This window comes from Salvia splendens, chromosome 9, assembly GCF_004379255.2.
Source record: "Salvia splendens isolate huo1 chromosome 9, SspV2, whole genome shotgun sequence".
In the NCBI taxonomy this organism is placed as follows: domain Eukaryota; kingdom Viridiplantae; phylum Streptophyta; class Magnoliopsida; order Lamiales; family Lamiaceae; genus Salvia; species Salvia splendens.
Window position 1 is genome coordinate 16647775 of NC_056040.1, and position 24104 is coordinate 16671878.

Below are 24104 nucleotides of genomic sequence, written 5' to 3' on the forward strand. Positions count from 1 at the left end.
TAAACTCATTTGGAGAATTGGAGGAAGTTGAGCTGAGGTTATAAGCTCTTTAAATCAGTACTAAGCTGAATACGAACTTATATGTTTTGTGAATTTTTTGCCAATGTAAATTTTTAAACAATTTAAAAGATACAAACACAAGCTATAAGTTACAAGTCTCCCCATAAATAAATTCTCCAACCTCGTAAATAAGCTCGAATATTTTTACATAGTACTCCCTCCGTCCCCGATTAATTGTCACTCTTTGACTGGACACGGGTTTTAAGAAATGTAAAGAATAGTTGATTGAAAAAGTTAGTGGAATGTGGAACTCACTTTTTTATATTGGTTTTATAATAAAATGTGAGTGAAGTGAGTTAGTGTAATTTGAGACCTACTTATCATTTATGGTAAAAAATGAAGTGTAAAATTATTGAGGGACAGACCGAAATGGAAAAGAGTGACAATTAATCCGGGACGGAGGGAGTATAATTTTATTTTCATATTTTTTTTATTATTTCACTCTTATTATAATTTCAGTCTCTAATGAGAACTTTCGTTCATTAATTTAAAAGCTCTTGTGACTTTATAACTTACAAACTCTTAAAAACATTTTATAAGTGATCGGAGCTTATAAGTTGCTATGAACAAGCTTGGCCGGCCTATTTTGTCGGAGGGAAGTCACCCAGTTGGGCCTATTGGGCCTTTTCTTATCAAACATTTAAAATACTTACTATATTTGAAGGGTCTTAATTATGTCTAACACATGATATGAAACTTGAAATTAATGTTCTTTGACGGCATTATATTTTCTAATAAATAATACATTCAATAAACTAATTATGCTAGTATAAAAACTAATATTCCACCTATAATACTAGGAATGTAATTAAATGCAAACTCTAATACTAATATCATAAGTTTTAGAAGCTCTCACAACGTATTGGTTTCCTAACAATATCCCATAAGGAAATTTGATGCCCAAACTAAGAAACAATCTTTTATTGTTGTCATTCTTTTTTTTTTCATTGATCTTTCTCTATCTTATTCGTTTTTCCTCTAAATACATCGAATATTTGAAAAAAAAAATTATTTTATCTCCATATCGCACAAGTAAAATACCATGAAAATAAAAAATGGTTTAGCTTATTGGTATTTTGCAGAGAGCAAATGGCGACCAGACTTGAAAAGATCTTAAAAAAGATGTGTCCGATAAACAACAAAAACAAAAAAGCAAAAAAAGGCAGGCACATGACAGACAGACAGAAAAACAAACCGGATTCAAATGAAGACACATCACACACACTTCCCACGAGGCCTTTGTCTCTCTCACTAATTCTATGTACACCCTCCGTCCCGGACTACTCGCACATTTCCTTTTCGGCACAGAGATTAAGTAATGAGTGTATAGCAAAGTCAACAATTGGGCTGTAGGTGATAATTTTTACTAAAAATGGAAAGAGTGCCAATAACTTGGGACGCCCAGAAAGGAAATAAGTGCAAGTAGTCCGGGACGGAGGAAGTACTAAACATCAAACATCATCTTCTCACACTCACACCCTCAGATCCGATCTCTTCTCCTTAATCCTACTTCATTTGTCCGAATATCCCAACCAGATAAATAACCAATTATTAAATAATCAAAAATATGTAGAAATCATTCATCATAGATGTTTACATGCTCTTAATGTGCAGGAGTCAATAAAGAAAAGAAGATGGATCTCATCTTTACAACATAGAGATCTGCTAAAAGAAACAAATAAATTATTCAATTCGATCTCCCAAAAGTAGAGCACATGTAAATCGGATCTCATCGCTGAAAAATATTCGCTTTTTTTCAGAAAACAAGTTCAGAAAATAATTAAATAAGTAAAATGACAAAAAAACAAAGTTGCTTTAGACTTAAGAGGCGTGCCTAATTCAACAAAAGCCACTTTTTTCTTGACTCTTTTACATCATCACAGATAGGAAAGAGTTACAATTCACAAAATATCTAAGAATTCAACTCCATCAAGAAATTATCACATTTCACCTCCAAGTGTGTGATTCCCATTATTATCACTTCAATATTAAAAATGTGATTCGCATCAAGAATCTACATCGAATTTAAAAAAAAAACAAATAAGATTACACATGACAGTACAAGAAAATTATTTTAATTTGTTTGATATATTTAGGAGGAGAGGACCACGCAATGGACCTCACATGACTCATCGTCACGTGCCCATGTCGACACACCCCAATAATCAATATGCCTCAACAAAATTAATCAATCAAGTATTTTAAATGCCAGTATTATAGTACCATAAAAACACAAGGAGTAGGTACTCTTTGGGGAAAAGGACATTCTGATTTACTTGGCAGTCTAAGCAGCTGCAATAAATTCAAACAAGATTCGCAAATATCTCCTACGTTTACTCTATCAATTCTCAATTTTGACTTAAAACCCACAAACATCTAGTAATTCATTACAATTTGGATGAAAAAACCCCAATTTCACATAATTTTCCACTAACATACATCAGCAAATCTAAATCAAACAAACTCAGGCTGATAAATAAATAAACAAGAAATTACTTAAAGAAATCATAATGCTATTCATTCAAATTGAATTCAATAACCAAAACATAATGATAAATTAAACCCATAAAACTAAAAAAAACAGCAAGAGCGCAGAAGAGAGTAAATCCCGACGCAAATTACAGTACAAAAACAGGAAAACATAATCCGACTTACTCAGGCTTTCTGCAGAGAATCATATGCATCGGCGTGAAGATCCCACTCTCCCCGCCTCTGGTGAGATAATCCGCCGTCACAAACAGCATCTCGTGCACATCCACAACTCCCTTCGGTGCGATTCCGATGAACGCCAGGATGGTGACGAGGATGTGGTTCCTCCAGTAGGCAATCCTCCCCATCTTCAGCCGCGTCCACCACGGCTGCGACGGCGGCTTCGCCAAATCCCCCTCCTGCACGATCTCAAACCCTACCTTCTTCGCCATGGCCGCGATGTCGCTGTAGCACCTCAGTCCGGGCAGCGCGTCGCCTCGCTCGATCCCCTGGATCACCTCGCAGTGCTCCGCATCGTCGCCGCGGTAGAGCTCCGTCGTCACCCACTCGTATGAGACGTAGAGCGCTCCCGGCTTCAGAACTCGGTAGATCTCGCCGTACACCTCCTCCAGCTTCGGCGCGTGGCAGGTGGCTTCGATCGAGTAGGCGCCGTCGAAGCTGTTGTCCTCGAACGGCATCTCGAGGAAGTTGCCGCACACGACCTCGCAGAGGCCGTCGAGGCCGGCCTTTTTGTTGTGCGCGCGCGCGCGCTTCACCTGGTACTCGTTGATTGTGATTCCGACGACATTCGCGCCGGAGTGAGCGGCGATTGCGCGCATCGGGCCACCGACGCCGCAGCCGGCGTCGAGGATTCTCTTCCCCGGGCCTACGTTGAGCAGATCCACCGCCATCTCCTCGTGGATCCGCGTGGCCTCGCGGTGAGATTTCCCAGGGATTGCGGGGGAGAAGTGGAAGGACTGGCCCCATCCCCACTCGTAGATGTCGGTTACCAGGTTGTAGAAGGTGTCGACGAAGTCGGGGACCTTCTCCGTCTTCTCGATTTCCTTTGGGCGGCGGAAGAAGGACCAGTACTGGTTGTAATTGTCCTGGACTTTCTCCTTCGAGATTGAGCCGCCGGAGAGGTCGACGGCGCGCTTGCCTTTCTGCTCGGCGGACCCGAGGATGCAGATGAACCAGTAGAGGCCGCCGGCGAGAACGATGGCGGCGGTGGAAAAGAGAGTGAGGGAATCCATTGTGTAGAGAGAGAGAGAGGGGGAAAGGGGAGTGAGAGAGTGCAGGTGGTGCAGTGGTGTAGATTGGATTTATTGTGAAGATGTGTAGTGGGACTTTGATTTGGTGTGGGATGTCTTGGTGGGCTGGCTTTGCAAAACCAATAATATCGTGACACGTCATTGAGGTTCTTTGATTTCGATTTTGCAAAAAATATATGTCCCTTATTTTTTTTTCTTTTACCCTCAAATTATCAGCCCTAACTTTTTAGGTATATTCCCTCTGGGGTGCTCTTAGTAAATTTTGAGATTAATTATTAAACCACACTGTGCCTATCCTTTGGATTATCTTTGAAAATATTGTTGATTAGTACAATACTTTATCTTAAAATACACTGGCTGTTCTAATTTATTACTATTACCAGAAAAATCTTTTTTGAATTTAATTGTGTTTTATTTGGGTGTAATTATATTGACTATTCAATTTTCCCTTACATATTCATTAATTTTTTGAATATATCTGAATGAGAAAGAATTGTAGTTTGGTATACCATGTTTTTCGAGATATAAGATATCGGTATGATTTAATACAAGAATAATATATACAGGTAAGTGGAATTCAAGTAAGACTTAAATCTGACTAGACGAGGAGTGGAATTCAAGTAGTATATTCCTAACTCGACGAAAACTATCCTTATCATTACTGTATGTTTTTATTTTTCAATAATGTGCCATATCTAGCAGTAGTACAATAACTAGATAATGTAAGATTTAAAGAATACTATAATATCTTTGATTTAATAGAGACTGCTAGCTGTAACACCTGCATAAATCTTTAATTTACTTTATACGTTTATTAATTCAATTTATAAAATTAAGCATATTTATACAAAATGAAATAAAAATGACTCGGTTGCAGTATCATAATAAATGTATAATCACAATTTGAACATAATACAACAACTTTTTTTATTTTTTAACCAAAAATGAAATACTAATAGACGAATAATCAATCTATAAAGTTGATTGTTGCAAAATTCTTACTCCCTCCGTCCCACTTTAGGAGTCTCGGTCACTTTTCTGCACTCATTTTATAAAAATGATATTAATAAATAGTTAAAGTGTGGAAATGGTAAGGTAAGAAAGAAAATAATGTTGAGAAAGTCTCATACCACATTAGGAGTCCCGGTCACTTTCCTGCACTCGTTTCATAAACTTCTCAATATTATTCTCTCTCTTACTTTATCATTTTTTCACTTTAACTATTTATGAGTGCAAAAAAGTGACCGGACTCTTAAATGAGGCAATGGGATTATTATAATGGACCTCTAAAACATAGCATATTCTTTTATTTAAGTATCAATTGCTATATTAATGTGAAAATTAATTAATCATAATCTTTTATTTAAAGAATTAATTACCGCATTCAATACCTTACTGAATACTACTTTATAATATATCATAAGAGTATAAAAGGTTAGAATTCGGAAACATTCTAGGGTTGCCTTATCCCGCTGAAGCACCACTTCTCAACCCTAAAACATGAAACGCCGCCTCCACTGATGTTCCACAACGATACGCCGCCAACGTGCAAGATAAATCATAAGACCATGTTTATCAGCAATCATTCAATCCAACTCAACCAATCACTTTTTCAATATGTAATTAGTTTCTATCTCTTCCATATCATCAATATTCATCCAACCCAACCATACATGTTTTAATGGTTTATCAATGACCACTCAACCACACTCATTATATATTTATTTTATTAGTATTTTTCAAATAATATTATTATTACTTAAAATATTTCATTATAGAAATTATTTATAAAAATACATAATAAATGACAAACTAAAAATTATAAAAATGAAAAAAAAAGAAATTAATAATTTGGGTTGACTATCAATTTTAAAAATTAGAGAATATATTATTTGGCAGAGAAAAAAGAGAGTTTTTGTTTGCAAAACTATAGTAAATGTGGTCTTTTTTTTTATAGATGATGAAAAATTATGAATTAGGATATAATTTATTAATATATATAGAGAGAGGGTTGTGATCATTTGAGATTTTTTAGCCTAATTGAGAATTGAGATGCATTATCAGCCACTCATTTTTATTAAATGAGTGGTCCAGAATTTGCCACATGGAAAATATTTTTAGATTAATTAATTATGAAAGGGCAGAATGGTAATTTCATGGTTCATTTTATTCAATATATACTTTTTTTAATTTTTTATTTTATTTAATTTTTATATGTGTATAGTTGACATTATATGTGTATAGTTGACATGAATTGTATATGTAGTTGACATTATATGTGTGTAGTAGACATGAATTGTATATGTAGTTGACATGGATTGTACACATAGTTGACTTTATATGTGTAGTTGACATGAATTGTATATGTAGTTGACAAAAAAAATTTAAAATTAAAAAGTATATTGAATAAAATGTACCATGAAATTACCATTCTGGCATTTCATAATTAATTCATCTAAAAATATTTTCCATGTGGCAAATTCTGGACCACTCATTTAATAAAAATGAGTGGCTGATAATGCATCTCAATTCTCAATTAGGCTAAAAAATCTCAATTGATCATAACTATATATATATTTAAGATAATTAAATTTTTTAAATAAAATATTTATTAACCAATGAGATTATGTCATTTGGCATAATCTCATTGGTTGATAAAATAAATATGGGAAGAGACCGAACCACCTGACCGCAAGTCTTAGAGAGAGAAAGACCATGATTAAATTGTTTTTTTTTAAATTGTAATTACCCACATGGCAATAGACCTGGTCGCCGATAATGGTTGTCTAATCTAAAAAGTGGTTGTCTAAAGAGCATCCACAATGGCGGCGAGCCCACCGGCTAGCCGATCCCTGGCTCTCGCCGGTCCGCTCGCCGAACCATTGCAGCCGGCGAGCGCCAAATCGGCGAACAAAACGGCGAGCGCACGCCGATTCCCGACCGTTGGCCGATGCGCTCGCCGACCAGCTGGCCGCCATTGCAGGCTCCCGATCGGTGAGCGATCGGCAAGCGGATTTTATTTTTTATTTTTTATTTAATTTTCGAAACACTATATATACGCGATTTGCACGTCATTTTCATTTGCACCACTTGTTTTAACGAGTATTCTCTCTATCTTAATTTCTGTACAAGAGCAACAACGCGAAATGAGTAGCGCGGGTGGTAATAGTGGTGGTAGTGGTGGGGATGCTGAGGAGTACGACCGGCGAATGAACGAAGCGTTGGAGGCGTATACGTCCCGTGAGATAGACCGGCTGTTACAGAGGGCCTTGCAGCCGGCGGTACCTCGACCTCGGCCCGTTGTCCACCGCCGAGCAGTGATTGAGCGGGATCATATAGCTGCACATCAGCGGCTATATGAAGACTACTTCGCACCGGAGCCGTGGTTTAACGCCAACCTTTTCAGGCTGCGTTTTAGGATGAGCAGGGCCCTGTTTATGCGTATTGTTGACGCTTTGGAGCGTCGATATCTGTATTTCCGCTTCAGGCACGATGCGACTGGCAAACCCGGCCACACACCTATTCAAAAGTGCACTGCGGCAATCAGGCAGTTGGCGTACGGAGGCGCAGTAGACATGTGGGACGAGTACCTCCACATCGGTGAGACGACTGCCCTTGAATGTATAAAGTATTTCTGTCAGTGCGTGGTTGAAATATTCCGTGAGCAGTACCTTCGAAACCCTACCCCAGAAGACTGCCAGGAGCTGATGCAGATGCACGGGGAGAAGCATGGGTTCCCGGGTATGTTAGGCAGCATAGATTGTATGCATTGGGAGTGGAAGAACTGTCCCGCTGCCTGGAAGGGGTTCTACACGACCGGTTACAAGGGAAAGAATCCCACGATGATCCTCGAGGTCGTAGCTGATTACCTGCTGTGAATTTGGCATGCATATTTTGGGGTAGCCGGGTCGAACAACGACCTCAACGTCCTCAACTCGTCGCCCATTTTCAACGAGCAGTGCCAGGGCGTCGGTCCGGCCATCAGTTTTATCGCCAACGGGAACCAGCATGATATGAGCTACTACTTGGCGGATGGGATATACCCTAGGTGGCCCGTCTTTGCGGAACGGCAAGAGTCGGCGCGCAAGGACGTGGAGCGCGCATTTGGTGTGCTCCAGTCTCGATGGGCGGCAATTAGGGGTCCAACGCGGTTGTGGCATGTCGACTGCATTGCTGATATAATGTACGTATGTATTATCATGCACAACATGATTGTCGAAGATGAAGGTGTACAACTGACTAGTTGGGCCAACGACGATAATGAAGCTGGTCCAAGCCACGGCGTGGCCGCCCTGAACGTACGAAGTGGGGTACCTCACGATGAAGCCGGCCGCTTCCAAGCACATGCCGACATGCGCCAAGTAGAAGTTCATATTCGACTCCAAAAGGATTTAATTGAAGAGTTGTGGGCGCGGAGGACTGCACGAAGTTAGGTTTTTTTTTTAAAGTATGTAATTTTTTTTAATGTACCTTTTTTTATTTAAATAAAATTATTGCATTTTCCCGTATCTGTGTCGTAAGTTGAAGTCCGTATTATGTGTGATTATTATTTATTATTTTATTTATTGTGACTAGGCTATGACTAGGCTATTACTTGTCTAGTTGCTTGTCCAAAACCACCGTGGATGCTCTATCTAAAAAGTGGTTTTGGTATTGTTTCACCGACGATTGTCCTTTCAAATTTCGCCAAGCGAATCAATCAAGATAATCCTATTTATTTCTCCAAACGAATCAGCTAAGATAGCCCTATTTCCACCTTGTTGTTGGGGGATATGCAGCAAGTCCAGCTTCTTATCTTTTTATTTTTTCCATTGTGTAATTTTGATTGAAAGAAGTTGTCTTGTGAATTAAGTATTTATAGAGATTTACTTTGTTTCATATAGCAATAAAGTTGGGTTGAGAATCTCTTCGATTCAACTGAGCCTTCTAATTCTTGTGCTTATTAGTACTCCCTCCGTTTATTGACACCCTTACTTTTTTACTAATTTTTGTAATGGACTTCACATTCCATTAACTATTTTCACTCATATTTTATTATAAAATTAATATATAAAAATATGACTCATATTACATTAACTTTTTTCACTCACTTTACATTGTATTTTTAAAAACCCTTGCCAAGTCAACCGGTACCAATTAATGGGGACGAGGGAGTAATGATTATAGAATAAGAGAAAACCAATGTGTTAATTATGTAGAAAATGAGAGAAAGAGACTCTTCTATTCAACTAACTCTTCGTATTTCTTCTATTTTTATAAGTCTTTATTTATTTTGTTATAATATTTATATTGGAATTTCAATTATTTTCCTCAAAATTCTCCTATATATGTATATAACGGTTCCATTATCAATAAGTATTGACTTGTTGAATGATAATCTAAAGATCTAGGATAACTTTTTCTCATATGTATTTTATTTGTGAGTTGGACGGGTTTTTTTGTTTTGTTTTAATTAATATCTCATTTTATTTTTTAGACGTGTATACTATAACAATAAATTTAATTTTTAAATACACGTCGCGTTCGATCTCATTATTATATAAGACAGCTATTAGATTAAATCCAAAACTGTATGACTTGCCCAAAAAATAACATGAATATTTAAGAATATAAATAAAATACTTAAACTACTAACAATGTACCAAAAATACTCACTATTACTAATTATAGTAATGTAATTTTAATTGTATTCAATCTTACTACCATATACTCCCTTCGTCCCACTCCAAATGAAGCATTTCTAATTCGGCACGTGATTTTATGTAGTATTGTTTTGAGAGTCAAGTGAAGAGAATAAAGTAAGAGAGAAGGAAAAACTAGAGAGTGATGTTCTATATTTAGAAATATGTCGTTTAGAGTGAGACGTCCCAAAAAGAAAAATATGTCACCTGGGAAGGGGGGAGTAGTATAATTAATGTTGGCTAAAATATCTTGTCTAAACCTAATGGTTAATATGCAGATTACTAGAATATAAAAGTTTGTAATTTGTAAATTTAAGAAATTAACTTTTTGGTACAAGCTAAATAGTTTAGGATCACCTTAAACGACAGGCTTTGTGTAGACTAATTTTCATAGCGATTTGTCAGGTTGTTCATTGAGAGATTTTTATGAATTAAATAAGTAGGAATCTTTGTTTGACACATCTGTCGTGCATCGAAATTGAGAAATAGGAGTATTTAAATTGTGGCATAAAATAGTAGACTGGATCCGATCCATACAAGTAGTAGTAGATTCGAATTTGACAAAATAAATCACGTTAACAGGAGTATAAAAATACTATAAATTAAATCAGTAAAACGTTAGTATTGAGATCTTACATTATGGTACGGATTTAAATTGATGATAGAGATTTAAGGATGGCTCATGTCGTATACAACAGCACGAGATTATCAAATTAAATGTTAGTCACAAAAGAAATTCTCGTTAAATTCCTAAGTAGGAGTACTATTTTGTAACACAGAATAAAAATATTAAATAGGCTTAAATGGAACGCCTATTTTGTGACGATGAGTTCCAGTATATACTTGCTTTTGCCACTCCACAATCAATACACATGATATATTACATTTATTCAACCAAATCACATATAATTACATTTCTTATAATTCTAGTAGTATCACCTAAAAAAAAGAGGTACTAAGATATCACAACCATCTCTTAAAAAGAAGAAAGACATACATGTAATTGACCGTTGCTATCTAAGTTGGAATTTCAATATAAATAAATTAATCCTTAGGTGAGTTTAATATCATAATGAGGATAGTGGATTGAAAAAGTAACATGGACTAACAAATAATTTATCTGGCATACGCAATAGCAAGAAGAGAGCAAGAATAAATACCATTATCAAATCAAATCAAATATATAGCTACCAAATAACCCTAACGAATTAGGATCATTAGTGTCTCTGTTGTAGGATATAAATACAATCAAAAACATTATTTTCAGAACGAGTTTTTTTATCTGTTTACTTTTAAGAACTTTATTAGTTGGAGTGCACGAAGTCACGAACTACATACTTTTTAGATGTACTTTAGTGTGTTTACACAAGCTTTATTAGATTGTAATATCTAGAAAAAGTTAAAGTACAATCATTCCTTATTAAATTATGATCTTATTATGACATAATAAAATTTTTTATAGCTTCTAATAGAGTATAAACAATAACAATCAAAACATTATTTATTTTAAAAATACACGATTGAGTTCTTTATTTGTTAACTCTAACGATATAATAAGAAAATAACATATGGAGTAGTAAATTTTATAGCTTCCTATATAGAGAGAGTATAATCAATAATACGGAGTACAAATTTAATTATAGTAACTCGTTTTCCGCCGTTGACGTGATTTAAAAAATTAAATTAAATCCTAAATCAAAATGTTTTTAATTGAAATTATAAATTGGACAATAATATACCTACTTTATCCCCGACCAACAAAATTTGGAGGGCGAAATTTTCCACGAAGCACATCCTTTTTCTTCTCTCTTTTTCGTTTTCATATTTTCTTAAGAAACCCACTACCGTAATTGCGAGGACAATGTATTACTATGAGTGTGCATGTACATTCATCACATATTCATAATGTGACTCATCTAAATAAGATATAACACGGTTAAATAAATTTCAATTAATTTCTAGTGATATTAATCACAATTTTGCGCGCGCACAACTAGATTATGCTTTTTTCCCTATCCACTCTTTGATAGTAATATATAGGATATATTTGGAGACTAGAGTAATTTTTTTTAAGGTACTAAGTTTAATCATTCCGTCTTCGACTTCATGATCTTTGCTTAAAATTTTTTGTCTAGTGCAAATTTTTTCATTGAGAAACACTCTCATCATGTAACTATTACTACAATAAGAGCAAAAGATGTTGCCAGCTAGAAGGTTAATCAAATCGAGCTTTAGCAAATACTCCTTTATCCCCATAAGGAGATGCACTCTTTCTTTTTTAATCCGTTCCACAAGAATATGCAATTTCTGAATTTGAAACCTCCGTTTTTCTCTAATGAGGTGCGATCATTCTCCACCAGCAATACATTAATTATATTCTACGTTTCTCTTAGTTTACCAATTGTGTATTAAAATTCATGTCCAACCAAAAGTGCATATTCTTATGGGACGAAAAGAGTGATATTAGTCTTTTTAAGTTTTAACACAATGAGAATATATACAATTGAAAATCATGTTGAACCCCAACTACATAGAGTGATAGACTCAGACTATGTATCGAGTCAGATATACAATACATCTAAGTTAGTCATTTAATTTGGAGTAAATGTCAATTTTGGTCCTAAACATATGACAGAAATATGAATTTGGTCTAAATCATTTACGTTTTGAAAAACGGTTCCATAACAAATGAAATTCATGTTGATTAGGTCCATTTTTTATGGTTCCGTCAATTTTTAACGGTCAACTGTCGATTAGCAAAATGTTGACCCGATTAGGCTTAATCTCGAATTATTAGTCATCTAATTATTGTAAAATGTTCAGGACTTATTTGAGCTTGATTATGAATATCATAGACTACTTTGACGTTTATTAAGTTGTATGTTTTCTGATTCAGATTCACAATAAAAAATCCATCCAGAATTTCTAATCGAAATTCAAAAATCCATCCCATAATGGTATGTAGCAGATTCAAAATCCATCCATTCATATTCAAAATCAAATTCCAGATTTAGATTCAAAATTCGTCATTCAAAATTAGGGTTTTGCATTCAAATCCATCAAATTTCTTGAATACACAAACAATTGTTACAACAACAACAAATCATAGACAATACGACACAACATTCACCAATTTCTCAATTTTTTGCTTGGTTGGGGACAATCCGAAGCGACGCTACCTTCTTGCAATTGCAAAAAATGTGGCTAAATCGAAGGTCTTGAGCGCTGTTGCCATCTTCGGAACCCCTGCTGCACCTCGAGTCGGCAATATCCAATGGGTCGGTCGGATGGTGTATGGTGGTGTTGCAGAGAAAGATGAAAGTAGGGTTCTTGGAGAAGAAAGAGAGGGAGAAATGAAAGTTTTAAGGCGAATCCCATATATTTTGAACTTGTTTTTAATTTTGTAATTTTCATTTTACATTTTTTATTTTGCATTTTCAAATTTTGCATTTTCAATTTTTTCAGAATTGAAAATTGCCTAATTCGGTCAACATTTCGCTAATCGACAGTTGACCGTCAAAAATTGACGGAACTGTAAAAAATGGACCTAATCGACACGGATTTCATTTGTTTTGGACTCGTTTTTCAAAAAGTGAATGTTTTGGACCAAATTCGTATTTCGGTTATATGTTTAGGACCAAAATTGATCTTTACTCTTTAATTTGATATCTAGAAATCAAAGAGTTGAACGGATGAGAAATTGAAAAGGGCCTAAATGATTTGAGAGATGGAGAGTAAACTGGCAGTAAATGTAACACAAACATTTGCAACGCTTTAACGCTTAAATACAATATCTTCGATAACATTATCTTCCTTAGACATACATACCTGCTGTAGAATTGAACCAATGGTTAAAATTGGAATCGGACCGACGATTTTGGAACCGAAACAAGCTTCTCACGGATTGAATCAAATCTGACATATAAGTTATCCTAGTCCCTTTGTTCAAAATTTTTGGAACCCCAAACAGCGGTTAACCAATTGACTCTAAACAGAGAAAATAAGAAAATAAATTGATATCAAAACCAACCGCTCCTTTCAAACTTCGAATCAGCAATTATTTTTTGTTAGGCTGAAATTTTTTTCTGAAACCATAACCCCTGGCTGAAAAATAAAACCGATAAAGGCATAACTATTCAATGATTCGTCGATTAATAATTACTACAATAGTGTATAGTGACTAGAATGACATGTATGTACTATAGGCTCCATTTTTTAGACCTTTTTATGTGAATCAAACCCAAGCCTGAAATTGAATGTATCATATTGAGTATAGTGAAACATTGAGGCGTAATTTGTAGTACAAATTAAAAAATGTTATAATTGCAATATTTGTACAAATCGTGTATAACTACAAATTCAAAATAAATGGTGTGTTATTTCGTCAATTTCCACTTTTTGGGTGGAAATGTTGCAGAAATCACACCTTAAGACATCAAATCATGGCTTGCTTCAACATAATGCTTGATGTCTAGTGTCTTTTGAGATGTAGGTCTTAAACTTTATCACTAGACTCAAAATCAAAGCTATCACCTGCAAATCACCAACATATACATACACGTGATATGAAATGCGAGTCAAAAACTAAGATGAAACGCATTTTAGAAGAGAACAAATTTTTATTTAAATTTTTTCTTACATAAGAAAATCCGACACAAAGCATGCAGAAACCAGGGAAATTAAATGGTGGATTATCCGACAGAAACCAAGCTGAGAGAAAAAAAAAAAAAAAAAACTTGTTAATGTTCGATTGAGACACAAAATTACCATTTATGTAATTCGAAATGTACCTGATATAGGGCTGTAAATTAATGGAGAGATGACACTGGATATTGAAGTCATAGCTAATAGAGATCCTTGTGCAATTCCCTATTCATGTTGTTTGAGGTATAAGATCTTTTATGATATATTTATCAAATCAATATAGCACTAGAATATAAAGACAATTAGGAACTTACTTGTTCATTACAGCTAACTTGTTTTGAAACGATGCTTCTTATCTGTGATAATTTAGGAACACATACTGACTACACACACTTGTATAATAAGTTAATTGAGATTTAGTAAGGATTTTACTACTTACGCAAGAGCTCGATATAGTAAAGAACATGCCCAGTGATGAAGCAAGATACGGTACCTACAAAATTGGACAAAATTAGTAATCTCTTTCAAAATGATGTTTAAGAATGTGTTGTAAGAGAAACTGAATTTTAATATGATGTACTAACCCAAGGTGCCCATGCTATGCTTTCAAGCAGCATCTGCACATAATCAGAAAATGTCGCAAATTTTATTGAAATGAGACCTACTAATTAATTTTGTAGGAGAGATTCAAGTTTAATTCATACACTTAGAAAACCAGCGAAGATTCCAATACAAAGTATTGTTTGTTCCCCAATAACAGGTCCTAATATAGGCATCAGAATAACCTGCATTTAGAAATTCAAGGATTATTATATGATTAGTGAAATAAATGAAATTAGAGAGGTGAAAAGATGATTAAATTACATTAGTAATAGTTGCTCCAACGTTTATAATGAGAAATATCAAAGAGAATTGATCTTTGTTGAACTGGAACCGAGCCTTTAAGAAATACTGCAAGTATAATTCTAGTGTTAGGTATCACTATTGTATTGTTCGTCGCTAAGACAATATATCATTGATTGAAAATACATGAATTTTACAGCAGAATAGAGACGATACTTCTATGTCTAGATATAACGTCGTTTTTTTTAAATAGCGAAACAGGGGAGAGAACGAGTACCAATAAGAAAGAACCTGCACCAGCCTCACCAACACTATTGAAGAAACATACAGATGCTGCGAGTGCAATTATTTTGCTACAATGTAATAAAAGATTTTGATAGAGATGTTAGAATCTTGCAAATAAATGTTGAAATAAAAATCAATGCCAAATACTATATACTTCTTCATATATGTTAGAGTTTCTTGCTGTACCTGCTCTTGAGTAGGTGAAACACATCTTTAGGAGAAGGGATTTGATGAATGAAGTCGGTTTTCTTGGACGTGTGATCTGCCTCCGAGCTCAAGATCAACGGCTGCAAATCATCCTTTTCGTGGTCGGAATCCTTGAGAAATATTGGCATGTAAATCGCTGCAAGAATAGCTAGAACTGATGCAACCTGTAATTAGATGATACAGTACTATATAGTCAAGAATTAAATGTAGTAGTATAATTATAGTATTATTTTTTCGAGATTTAGACAATAATGGAAGTGATTAACATTGGATACAAACCTTAAATATGAGAGAAATTGAGAGTAAACCGGCAGCTAATGTGCCACAAACATTTGCCATGTTCATCACACCACTTAGTGCTGCAAATGCTCCTACACGCCTCCCTTCTCCAACATTATCTGCCTAATATATAATAGAAATATTTAAATGCTATGATTTATAAAATTAATACCATATGATTTATTCAAATATATTACCTCTTTATCTAATATACTACTCCATTTATTTCTTCAATAAATATACCACATGGAATTTACTTTGTAGTAAATATCATAAATACAAGATTAAGAAAATACCAAATAGCTAAAAGAGATGCATAGAACGCCTCCATCCACAATCATGTCCGTCAATATCTTCATTGCGTAGTAAGCATAAAAGAAGTTTGTCGTCCGACTCCAAGCCAATATCACTAAAATAACATATGTATATGTAAATAAATATACATATTAATAAGTTTCCAACTTTATATACAAATCAATTTTAAGTTTTGTTTACAAATACTTACCGATTGGTATAATCTGAAGAATGAGAGGAATTGTCAATAAATTCTTCCTGCCATAAGCGTCAGATAAATTACCAATCATCGGCATCATCAGCGCCGATCCCACCCCTGTTATCTGTAGTATTACAAATTATTTGAAGCTTAACTTAAGCTTGTACGTTCAATATTTATTCGAATTTGAATCGATAAATGTCATACTGTTTATGTAATTGGTGCGTATTTAGTAACCATCGATTCATTTTGACAATAAAATATCCTACAAAACTTTTTGGCGATCATAACATCAATGCGGCAACCCAAATTATAAGTGGATTACCCAAATTACATGTTGTTTGCCCCATATAACATATGGATTACTCAATTGACTTGCAATTTCGGCTGCCACATCGATATTTCAAAATGATGTACAACACTATAAAATTATCCAATCGGTGGAATATTTTCACGTAAACGATTCAAACAATAGGACAAAATCTCGACCCTTTACCCTAAAAGTATCATTTAGTATTTCAGAACAAAATACAACCACTCAATATAACAAGGTTTAAATGTAATAATAATAATAATAATAATAATAATAATAATAATAAACTTGCTAGAGCTCTAAGGTGATTAGGAAAAAGAATATTGTTCAACTAAATCAATTATGAATTAATGATTGTAAAAGCCCACTACTCATAAGTCATAAGTAATGATATAGTTAGTATAACGAAGAAAAAATAGTAGTATTGCCTATCCTTTTCAATACAGTAAGGTCAAAGAGATAAACAGCTACTCCTATAATTAAAGGTCTAAAAGACAAGAGTTTAGCTATTGTAATTTACAAACAAAAGAATATACATTTAGAAAGCACTCTCTACAATAATATCAATATTACATCATTAAAGTTCTTAATATGTGTTGATAAGATTGTAAGGAAGACTTACGGCGAGCTGGAAACCGGCGAGGTAGATGGAGAGAGAGCACTCGTCTTTGCCACCGCAGACCGCCGCCACCGTGACGTCAGTGAGCGCCGGATTCACCAAATACAAAGGCAAAAACGCCATAAACACCGTCACGAAGAGGTGTATCAGCCTCTCCCATCCCTCCATTACACTTAATTAAAGCGTGTCGGTGTGTTTTTGCGAAGTCGCTGTTTGAAAATTCGACCAAAGTTGCTATATAAAGTGCGCCCAGCTGGAAACGGGAACCTTGGTGGTTAAAGTAGTTGGATTTTTTTTGTATAGAATATCTTGACGGATAGAGTTGTAATTTGTGTTTTTATTATTTTAAACATAATTATGATATGACTTTGTCAAAAGTTGGTAATTTTTGGTCAGGGTGCATATTCTTTTGTGTAAATTAATTAAAGTAATTGCTATAAGTTGTCTATGAAACTGCCTACTCCCTTAAATATCCTTCCCTCCCTTATTCCACTACCACACGATTTTTGATTAAAAAAATACTTTAAAAAATGATTAATTATTATTAGAGCCTAGAGGAGAATGAAGCTTGCTTTATTAGAGAGAGTGGAATTGAATAAGTAGAGAGACCAAAGTATTTGGTAAAATAGCACCAAAGAAAAGAAAGAGAAAAAAAAAAGAGTCGATGAGTTTGGAGAAAAATTTGTACATCTGACAATCGTTATTCTTTGAATTATGAGTTGAGTTGAATATCAAACAGAACGTGTAAGGGATAAATAATTGTTTAAATCTCAATGATTAATGTTAACTGTTACCACGTCTCTTTCTCTCGTTAAACATGTTCGCTTAAAAATATCAGGCCACCCCACTCACTCACCAATCCAATAACAATTTCATTTTTTTTCATTTGCATATACTGAATGGAGTATTATTTCAAAAATGGATATAAATAATTATCCTACATTACTTTTAATACCTTCTAAATTGTCTAAGGCCATCAAATTTATAATTCACTGTTCAAACTGTTGGCAATTGAAACTAAAAAATATAACATATAACTGTCCCACATCGGTGCCAAGAGAAAACTGAAACTAGTATATAAGTCTCATGGGCCCTCCTCCTATCACCAATTGGTTTTAGGATGGAACCCATGGATTTCTATCATGGTATCAGAGTGGGTCGCCGACTGTGGGTCATATTTAACTGACCCAGCAGTATATCTGGGCTTAAACCGAAAAAAATGACTGACCCAGCTGTTATGAGGATTGGGGCAAAACTGCACAATCAGTCAAGCTCGGTGTTAACCGAGCTTGATCGTGCACGGCAGGGACTGATATACTGTTAGGTGATTGATTGCAGCTCGGTGTTAGCCGAGCTTAATCGTGCTCGGTGATTAGCCGAGCTTGTTGGTGCTCGGTTTTGGCCGAACTTAGTCGAGTTCGGTATTAGCCGAACTTAGTCGAGTTCGGTGTTGGCCGAAATTAGTCGAGTTCGGTGTTGGCCGTTGTTATTAACTGATGCATAGACAAACGTGAGCCGTCGGATGCGATTAGTTAGTTAGCTTAAATGACAGCCGTTGGATTTGTTTTGGTTGTTAGATTAGTGTTATATAGAGTGAATAACCGAGCTGTGCAAGCTGAGTGAGAGAAAGATTTTTCATCCATCAGTTTGTAATCTTCCACAAGAAATTGAATACAAGATTTCCATTAATTCTCCGAGAGTTGTTCTTAGCTTTATTCATTTTCATATCGAGTGTTTGTTCTTCTTGTTCCGGAATCGATCTTGTTGTGATAGCAAGATTGAGTCGCGTATTTGCTACCATTACAAATTGGCGCCGTCTGTGGGAAAACGAAGAAGGACGACGCATTCAACAATGTCTACCACGAAGTTCGACGTTGAGCGGTTCACCGGCGAAAATGATTTCGGCCTGTGGAGATTGAAAATGAAAGCTGTTCTTATGCAGCAAGGAGTCTGGGATTATGTCAAATCCAAGGCGGATGAGGAGGAGATTCAAGGAATGGATGCGGCGAAATCTCAAGAACTGGAATACAAGGCGTATAGCTCGATTGTCTTGTGCCTCAGCGATAGAGTCTTGAGGGAGGTTCAAAAGGAAGATGATGCCGCAGGAGTTTGGGAGAAGTTAGAGAAAATCTATATGGAGAAGTCGATCTCAAATAGATTGCATCTCAAACAAAGGTTATTCAATTTCAAGTTTTCTGACTCCAAGAACTTAGCAGATCAATTAGAAGATTTTCGCAAGTGCATAGATGATCTTGAGAGTGTGGATGATGCCATGAAAGATGAGGATAAAGCTTTGATGTTATTGAATGCTCTGCCTCAGAGTTTTGAGCAATTCAAAGACTCAATACTTCTTGGAAGGGATTCGAAGGTGACTTTAGAGGAGGTATATTCTGCATTAAAGCTGAAGGGAATGCAGAAATCTGTCAGCAAGCAAATCGATCAAGCTGCTGAAAGCCTTAATGTGAAGACTGCATCAAAGAAACAATTCAAATTCAAGAAACCCTCATCTGATAAATGGAGACCACGGGGTGCGAAGGAAGGTGATCAGAAGGAGTCAAGAAGTTGTTTTTGGTGTAAGAAACCAGGACACATCAAGCAAAATTGCTTTGCTTGGAAGAAAAGACAAGCTGAAAATCACAAAGCAGATGGTACAACAGCTATCACTGAGGAAATTGAAGAGGCAAGAGCTCTCAATGTGGTGGAGGATAGTCCATTATCAAGGCTGTGGATCATGGATTCAGGTTGCAGTTTCCATATGTCCTCCAACCTTGACTGGTTCCAAGATTTAAAGGAATCTGAAGGCTCGGTGTTGCTAGGAGATGATCATGTGTGTGATGTAAGGGGTGTTGGGAACATATGCTTGAGGATGGAAGATGGATCACTGCGAAAGCTTACTGATGTAAGGTACATCCCATCCATCAAGAGAAATTTGATCTCATTGGGACTTCTTGAGAAGATAGGTTATAGATTGACCCTTTATGGTGGAGAAATGCTTGTTACAAAGGATGGCCAGACGATTATGAGAGCTATCAGAAGTAATGTACTCTATTATCTACAAGCTGAGCCTATTGATGGTTCTGCAAATTCAACTCAACAAACCATCAATTGGCATACAAGGCTCGGGCATGTAGGAGTTGCTGGGATGATGCAGTTGGTGAAACAAGGCATAATTCAGATGTCTGAGTCTGATGTACAAAGACACATTGGATCTTGTGAGGAGTGCATACTTGGTAAGAGCAAAAAACTGCCATATGGAGTGGGCAAGCACACATCGAAAGAGCCTCTCCAATATGTTCACAGTGACATATGGGGACCTGCACCAGTGAATAGCCTTGGAGGAGGCAGGTATTTCTTATCCTTTGTTGATGATTTTTCAAGGAAGGTTTGGATAGTAATAATGAAAGACAAGTCAGAAACATTCCAGAGGTTTCAAGAATGGTGTGTAGGTGTTGAGTTGGAGAAAGGAAAGCCATTGAGGTGTCTTAGGACTGACAACGGGCTTGAGTTCTTGTCCCATGAATTTGATGGATTCTGTAAAGATAAGGGGATAAAGAGGCACAGAACAGTCCCTCACAACCCACAACAAAATGGGGTTGCTGAGAGGATCAATAGAACCATTCTTGAAAGGGTGAGGTGCATGTTAATAGCGTCTGGAATGTCTAAACCATTTTGGGGTGAAGCAGCCTCTACTGCTGTTGTTTTGATCAATAAATGTCCTTCAGCTGCCATTGAAAATCAGACCCCAGACAGCAAATGGTATGGATCTTATGGGGATTATTCAAAACTGAGGCCATTTGGGTGTAGAGCTTATGCTCACATAAAGCAAGGTAAATTGGAACCTAGAGCTCTCAGGTGTGTAATGATTGGGTATCAGATGGGAGTCAGTGGGTACAGGCTGTGGTGCTGTGAGGAAGGAAACAAGAAAGTGGTGGTTAGCAGAGATGTGATCTTCAAAGAATCTGAAATGCCTTTCCTCAACAAGGATAATCAGAAAGTTCATTTTGAGGTGGAGAACCAGAGAGTAACTACAGATGTAACTCAGACTGATCTAAATGCTACATCTGATGTCAGTGGTGGTGGAGCTTCTGGAATGCAAGCTGAAATCAGAACACCAGAGAGAGTGATTGCTAGAAACAGAGCAAAGAGGAATATTAAGCTCCCTTCTAGATTTAATGATTATGACATGATGCACTATGCACTGGCAGTGGCTGAACAGATGGATTACCATGAACCTTCATCTTATAAAGAAGCAATCAGAAGCCCTGAAAAGGATCAGTGGTTGTTAGCTATGCAAGAGGAGATTGATAGCTTGTATAAAAACCACACATGGATCTTGGTACTGAGGCCTACTGATCAGAAAACAGTAGGGTGCAAATGGATTTACAAAAAGAAGGTTGAGGCCTTCAACAACAACCATATCAGGTTCAAAGCAAGGTTGGTGGCTAAGGGGTTCACACAGAGGGAGGGTGTGGATTACAATGAAATTTTCTCACCTGTTGTCAAACACAGCTCCATCAGGCTATTACTTGCTATAGTTGCTCAAAGAGATTGGGAATTGCAACAACTTGATGTTAAAACTGCTTTTCTCCATGGTGAACTTGAAGAAAAAATATACATGGAGCAACCACCTGGTTTTGTGAAGCCAGGAGATGAAAAGAAAGTGTGTTTGCTAAAAAGAAGTCTCTATGGTCTCAAACAAAGCTCAAGGCAGTGGTACCTGAGGTTCAATGTGTTCATGCAGAAGATTGGGTTTGAAAAATCTTTGTATGATCACTGTGTGTTCATCAAGAGAAGAGGTGGAGTTGCTGTAGCATATCTACTGTTATATGTAGATGATATGCTGATCTCTGCAGAGCATAAGGAAGAGGTGGAGTTAGTGAAGGCTGATCTGAAATCTGAATTCGATATGAAAGATCTTGGTGATGCCAAGAAGATTCTTGGGATGGAAATTATCAGAGATAGAGATCACAAGCAGATATGGCTGACTCAAAGGGATTATATCAGTAGTGTGATCAAGAAATTCCAGATGGATCATAGCAAACCAGTGAGCATGCCCCTGAGTTCACAGTTCAAGCTCAGCAGCAATCAAAGCCCTAAAGATGATGAACAGAGAAGAGAAATGGATAAGGTCCCATATGCAAACATAGTGGGGAGTATCATGTACACCATGGTGTGTACAAGGCCAGATATCAGCCAGGCAATAAGTGTTGTGAGCAGGTACATGGCTGATCCGGGTATACAGCATTGGCAAGCTTTAAAATGGATATTAAGGTATCTCAATGGCACTCGGGATTATGGCATACTGTTTGATGGAAGTAAGAATTTTGATACACAGCCTCTATTGGGATATTGTGATTCTGATTTTGCAACTAACATTGACACAAGGAAGTCCCAATCCGGCTATGTTTTCTGCATGTATGGAGCTGCTGTAAGTTGGAAATCGAGTTTGCAATCTGTGGTGGCACTCTCAACAACTGAGGCAGAATATATTTCCATGGCTGAGGCTGTAAAGGAGAGCATGTGGCTGAAAGGAATCTGCTCGGATTTTGGAGTCGATCAAGAAGCTGTGACTGTATTATGTGATTCAAATAGTGCCATATGTCTATCAAAACATCAGACATTCCATGAGAGGAGCAAGCATGTGGATGTTAAGCTTCATTTTGTGAGGGATGAAGTTGAAAAGGGCTCAGTAAAGATTGAGAAAGTAGCTACTGAGCACAATGCTGCTGATATGCTAACAAAGGTGTTACCCGGACTTAAGTTGAAGTATTGCATGGATTTGGTGAATCTGATTCAGCTGGAGTGATTGTGGAAGATGGATATGCTCTGTGGATTGTCCAGTTGTGTCCCAAGGTGGAGATTTGTTATGAGGATTGGGGCAAAACTGCACAATCAGTCAAGCTCGGTGTTAGCCGAGCTTAATCGTGCGCGGCAGGGACTGATATACTGTTAGGTGATTGATTGCAGCTCGGTGTTAGCCGAGCTTAATCGTGCTCGGTGATTAGCCGAGCTTAATCGTGCTCGGTGATTAGCCGAGCTTGCTGGTGCTCGGTTTTGGCCGAACTTAGTCGAGTTCGGTATTAGCCGAACTTAGTCGAGTTCGGTGTTGGCCGAAATTAGTCGAGTTCGGTGTTGGCCGTTGTTATTAACTGATGCATAGACAAACGTGAGCCGTCGGATGCGATTAGTTAGTTAGCTTAAATGACAGCCGTTGGATTTGTTTTGGTTGTTAGATTAGTGTTATATAGAGTGAATAACCGAGCTGTGCAAGCTGAGTGAGAGAAAGATTTTTCATCCATCAGTTTGTAATCTTCCACAAGAAATTGAATACACGATTTCCATTAATTCTCCGAGAGTTGTTCTTAGCTTTATTCATTTTCATATCGAGTGTTTGTTCTTCTTGTTCCGGAATCGATCTTGTTGTGATAGCAAGATTGAGTCGCGTATTTGCTACCATTACACCAGCAGTATAACTGGGCTGAAAATTTGGGCCAAGTGGTCCCAACCGATCGAAAAAAATTAGGCCGATTGTCTAATCGATTAGAAAAAAAAAAGTCCAACCCCTCCAAGGTTCACCTTGAAGGATTTGAGGGAGGGTGTTGGCAATTGAAACTAAAAAATATAACATATAACTGTCCCACATCGGTGCCAAGAGAAAACTGAAACTAGTATATAAGTCTCATGGGCCCTCCTCCTATCACCAATTGGTTTTAGGATGGAACCCATGGATTTCTATCACAAACAAAGAAATTGTTAACATGAACATAACCTCCGAAATTGCCTGAATAAACCCAAATTTTACTATGGAACAAAATGACCAAGAAACTGAATAAATAGCCTCAAAAGTTTTTTTTTGTTAAAAAAATGTCATTTCCTATGTCGGGCCAATTCCGATTCATAAAAATTGGAACCAGACTAAACGGTTCTTGAACCAACGCCA

At 36.5% G+C, this 24104-nt stretch overlaps 2 protein-coding genes across 3 annotated transcripts; both read right to left on the minus strand.

Moving 5' to 3' along the window:
* Positions 1–2552: 2552 nt before the first annotated feature.
* LOC121748932 (24-methylenesterol C-methyltransferase 2-like) lies at positions 2553–3839 on the minus strand. The gene has a single exon (XM_042143515.1). It carries the CDS (start codon positions 3780–3782, stop codon positions 2712–2714), a length of 1071 nt encoding a protein of 356 aa, XP_041999449.1. The 5' UTR covers positions 3783–3839; the 3' UTR covers positions 2553–2711.
* A 9925-nt stretch (positions 3840–13764) lies between these two features.
* On the minus strand, positions 13765–17579 carry LOC121746650 (hippocampus abundant transcript 1 protein-like). Of its 2 annotated transcripts, XM_042140560.1 has the most exons (14): positions 17168–17578; positions 16245–16356; positions 16036–16148; positions 15740–15862; positions 15440–15624; positions 15246–15321; positions 14990–15076; positions 14830–14910; positions 14710–14742; positions 14565–14618; positions 14440–14481; positions 14272–14350; positions 14121–14191; positions 13765–14014 (listed from the first exon to the last, which is right to left on the minus strand). In XM_042140560.1, exons 1-14 carry the CDS (start codon positions 17330–17332, stop codon positions 13934–13936), a joined length of 1302 nt encoding a protein of 433 aa, XP_041996494.1. In that variant the 5' UTR covers positions 17333–17578; the 3' UTR covers positions 13765–13933. The 2 variants fall into 2 exon arrangements, with proteins under 2 accessions (XP_041996494.1, XP_041996495.1); XM_042140561.1 differs by lacking the exon at positions 14121–14191 and having other exon boundaries at positions 17168–17579.
* Between the last annotated feature and the right edge of the window lie 6525 nt (positions 17580–24104).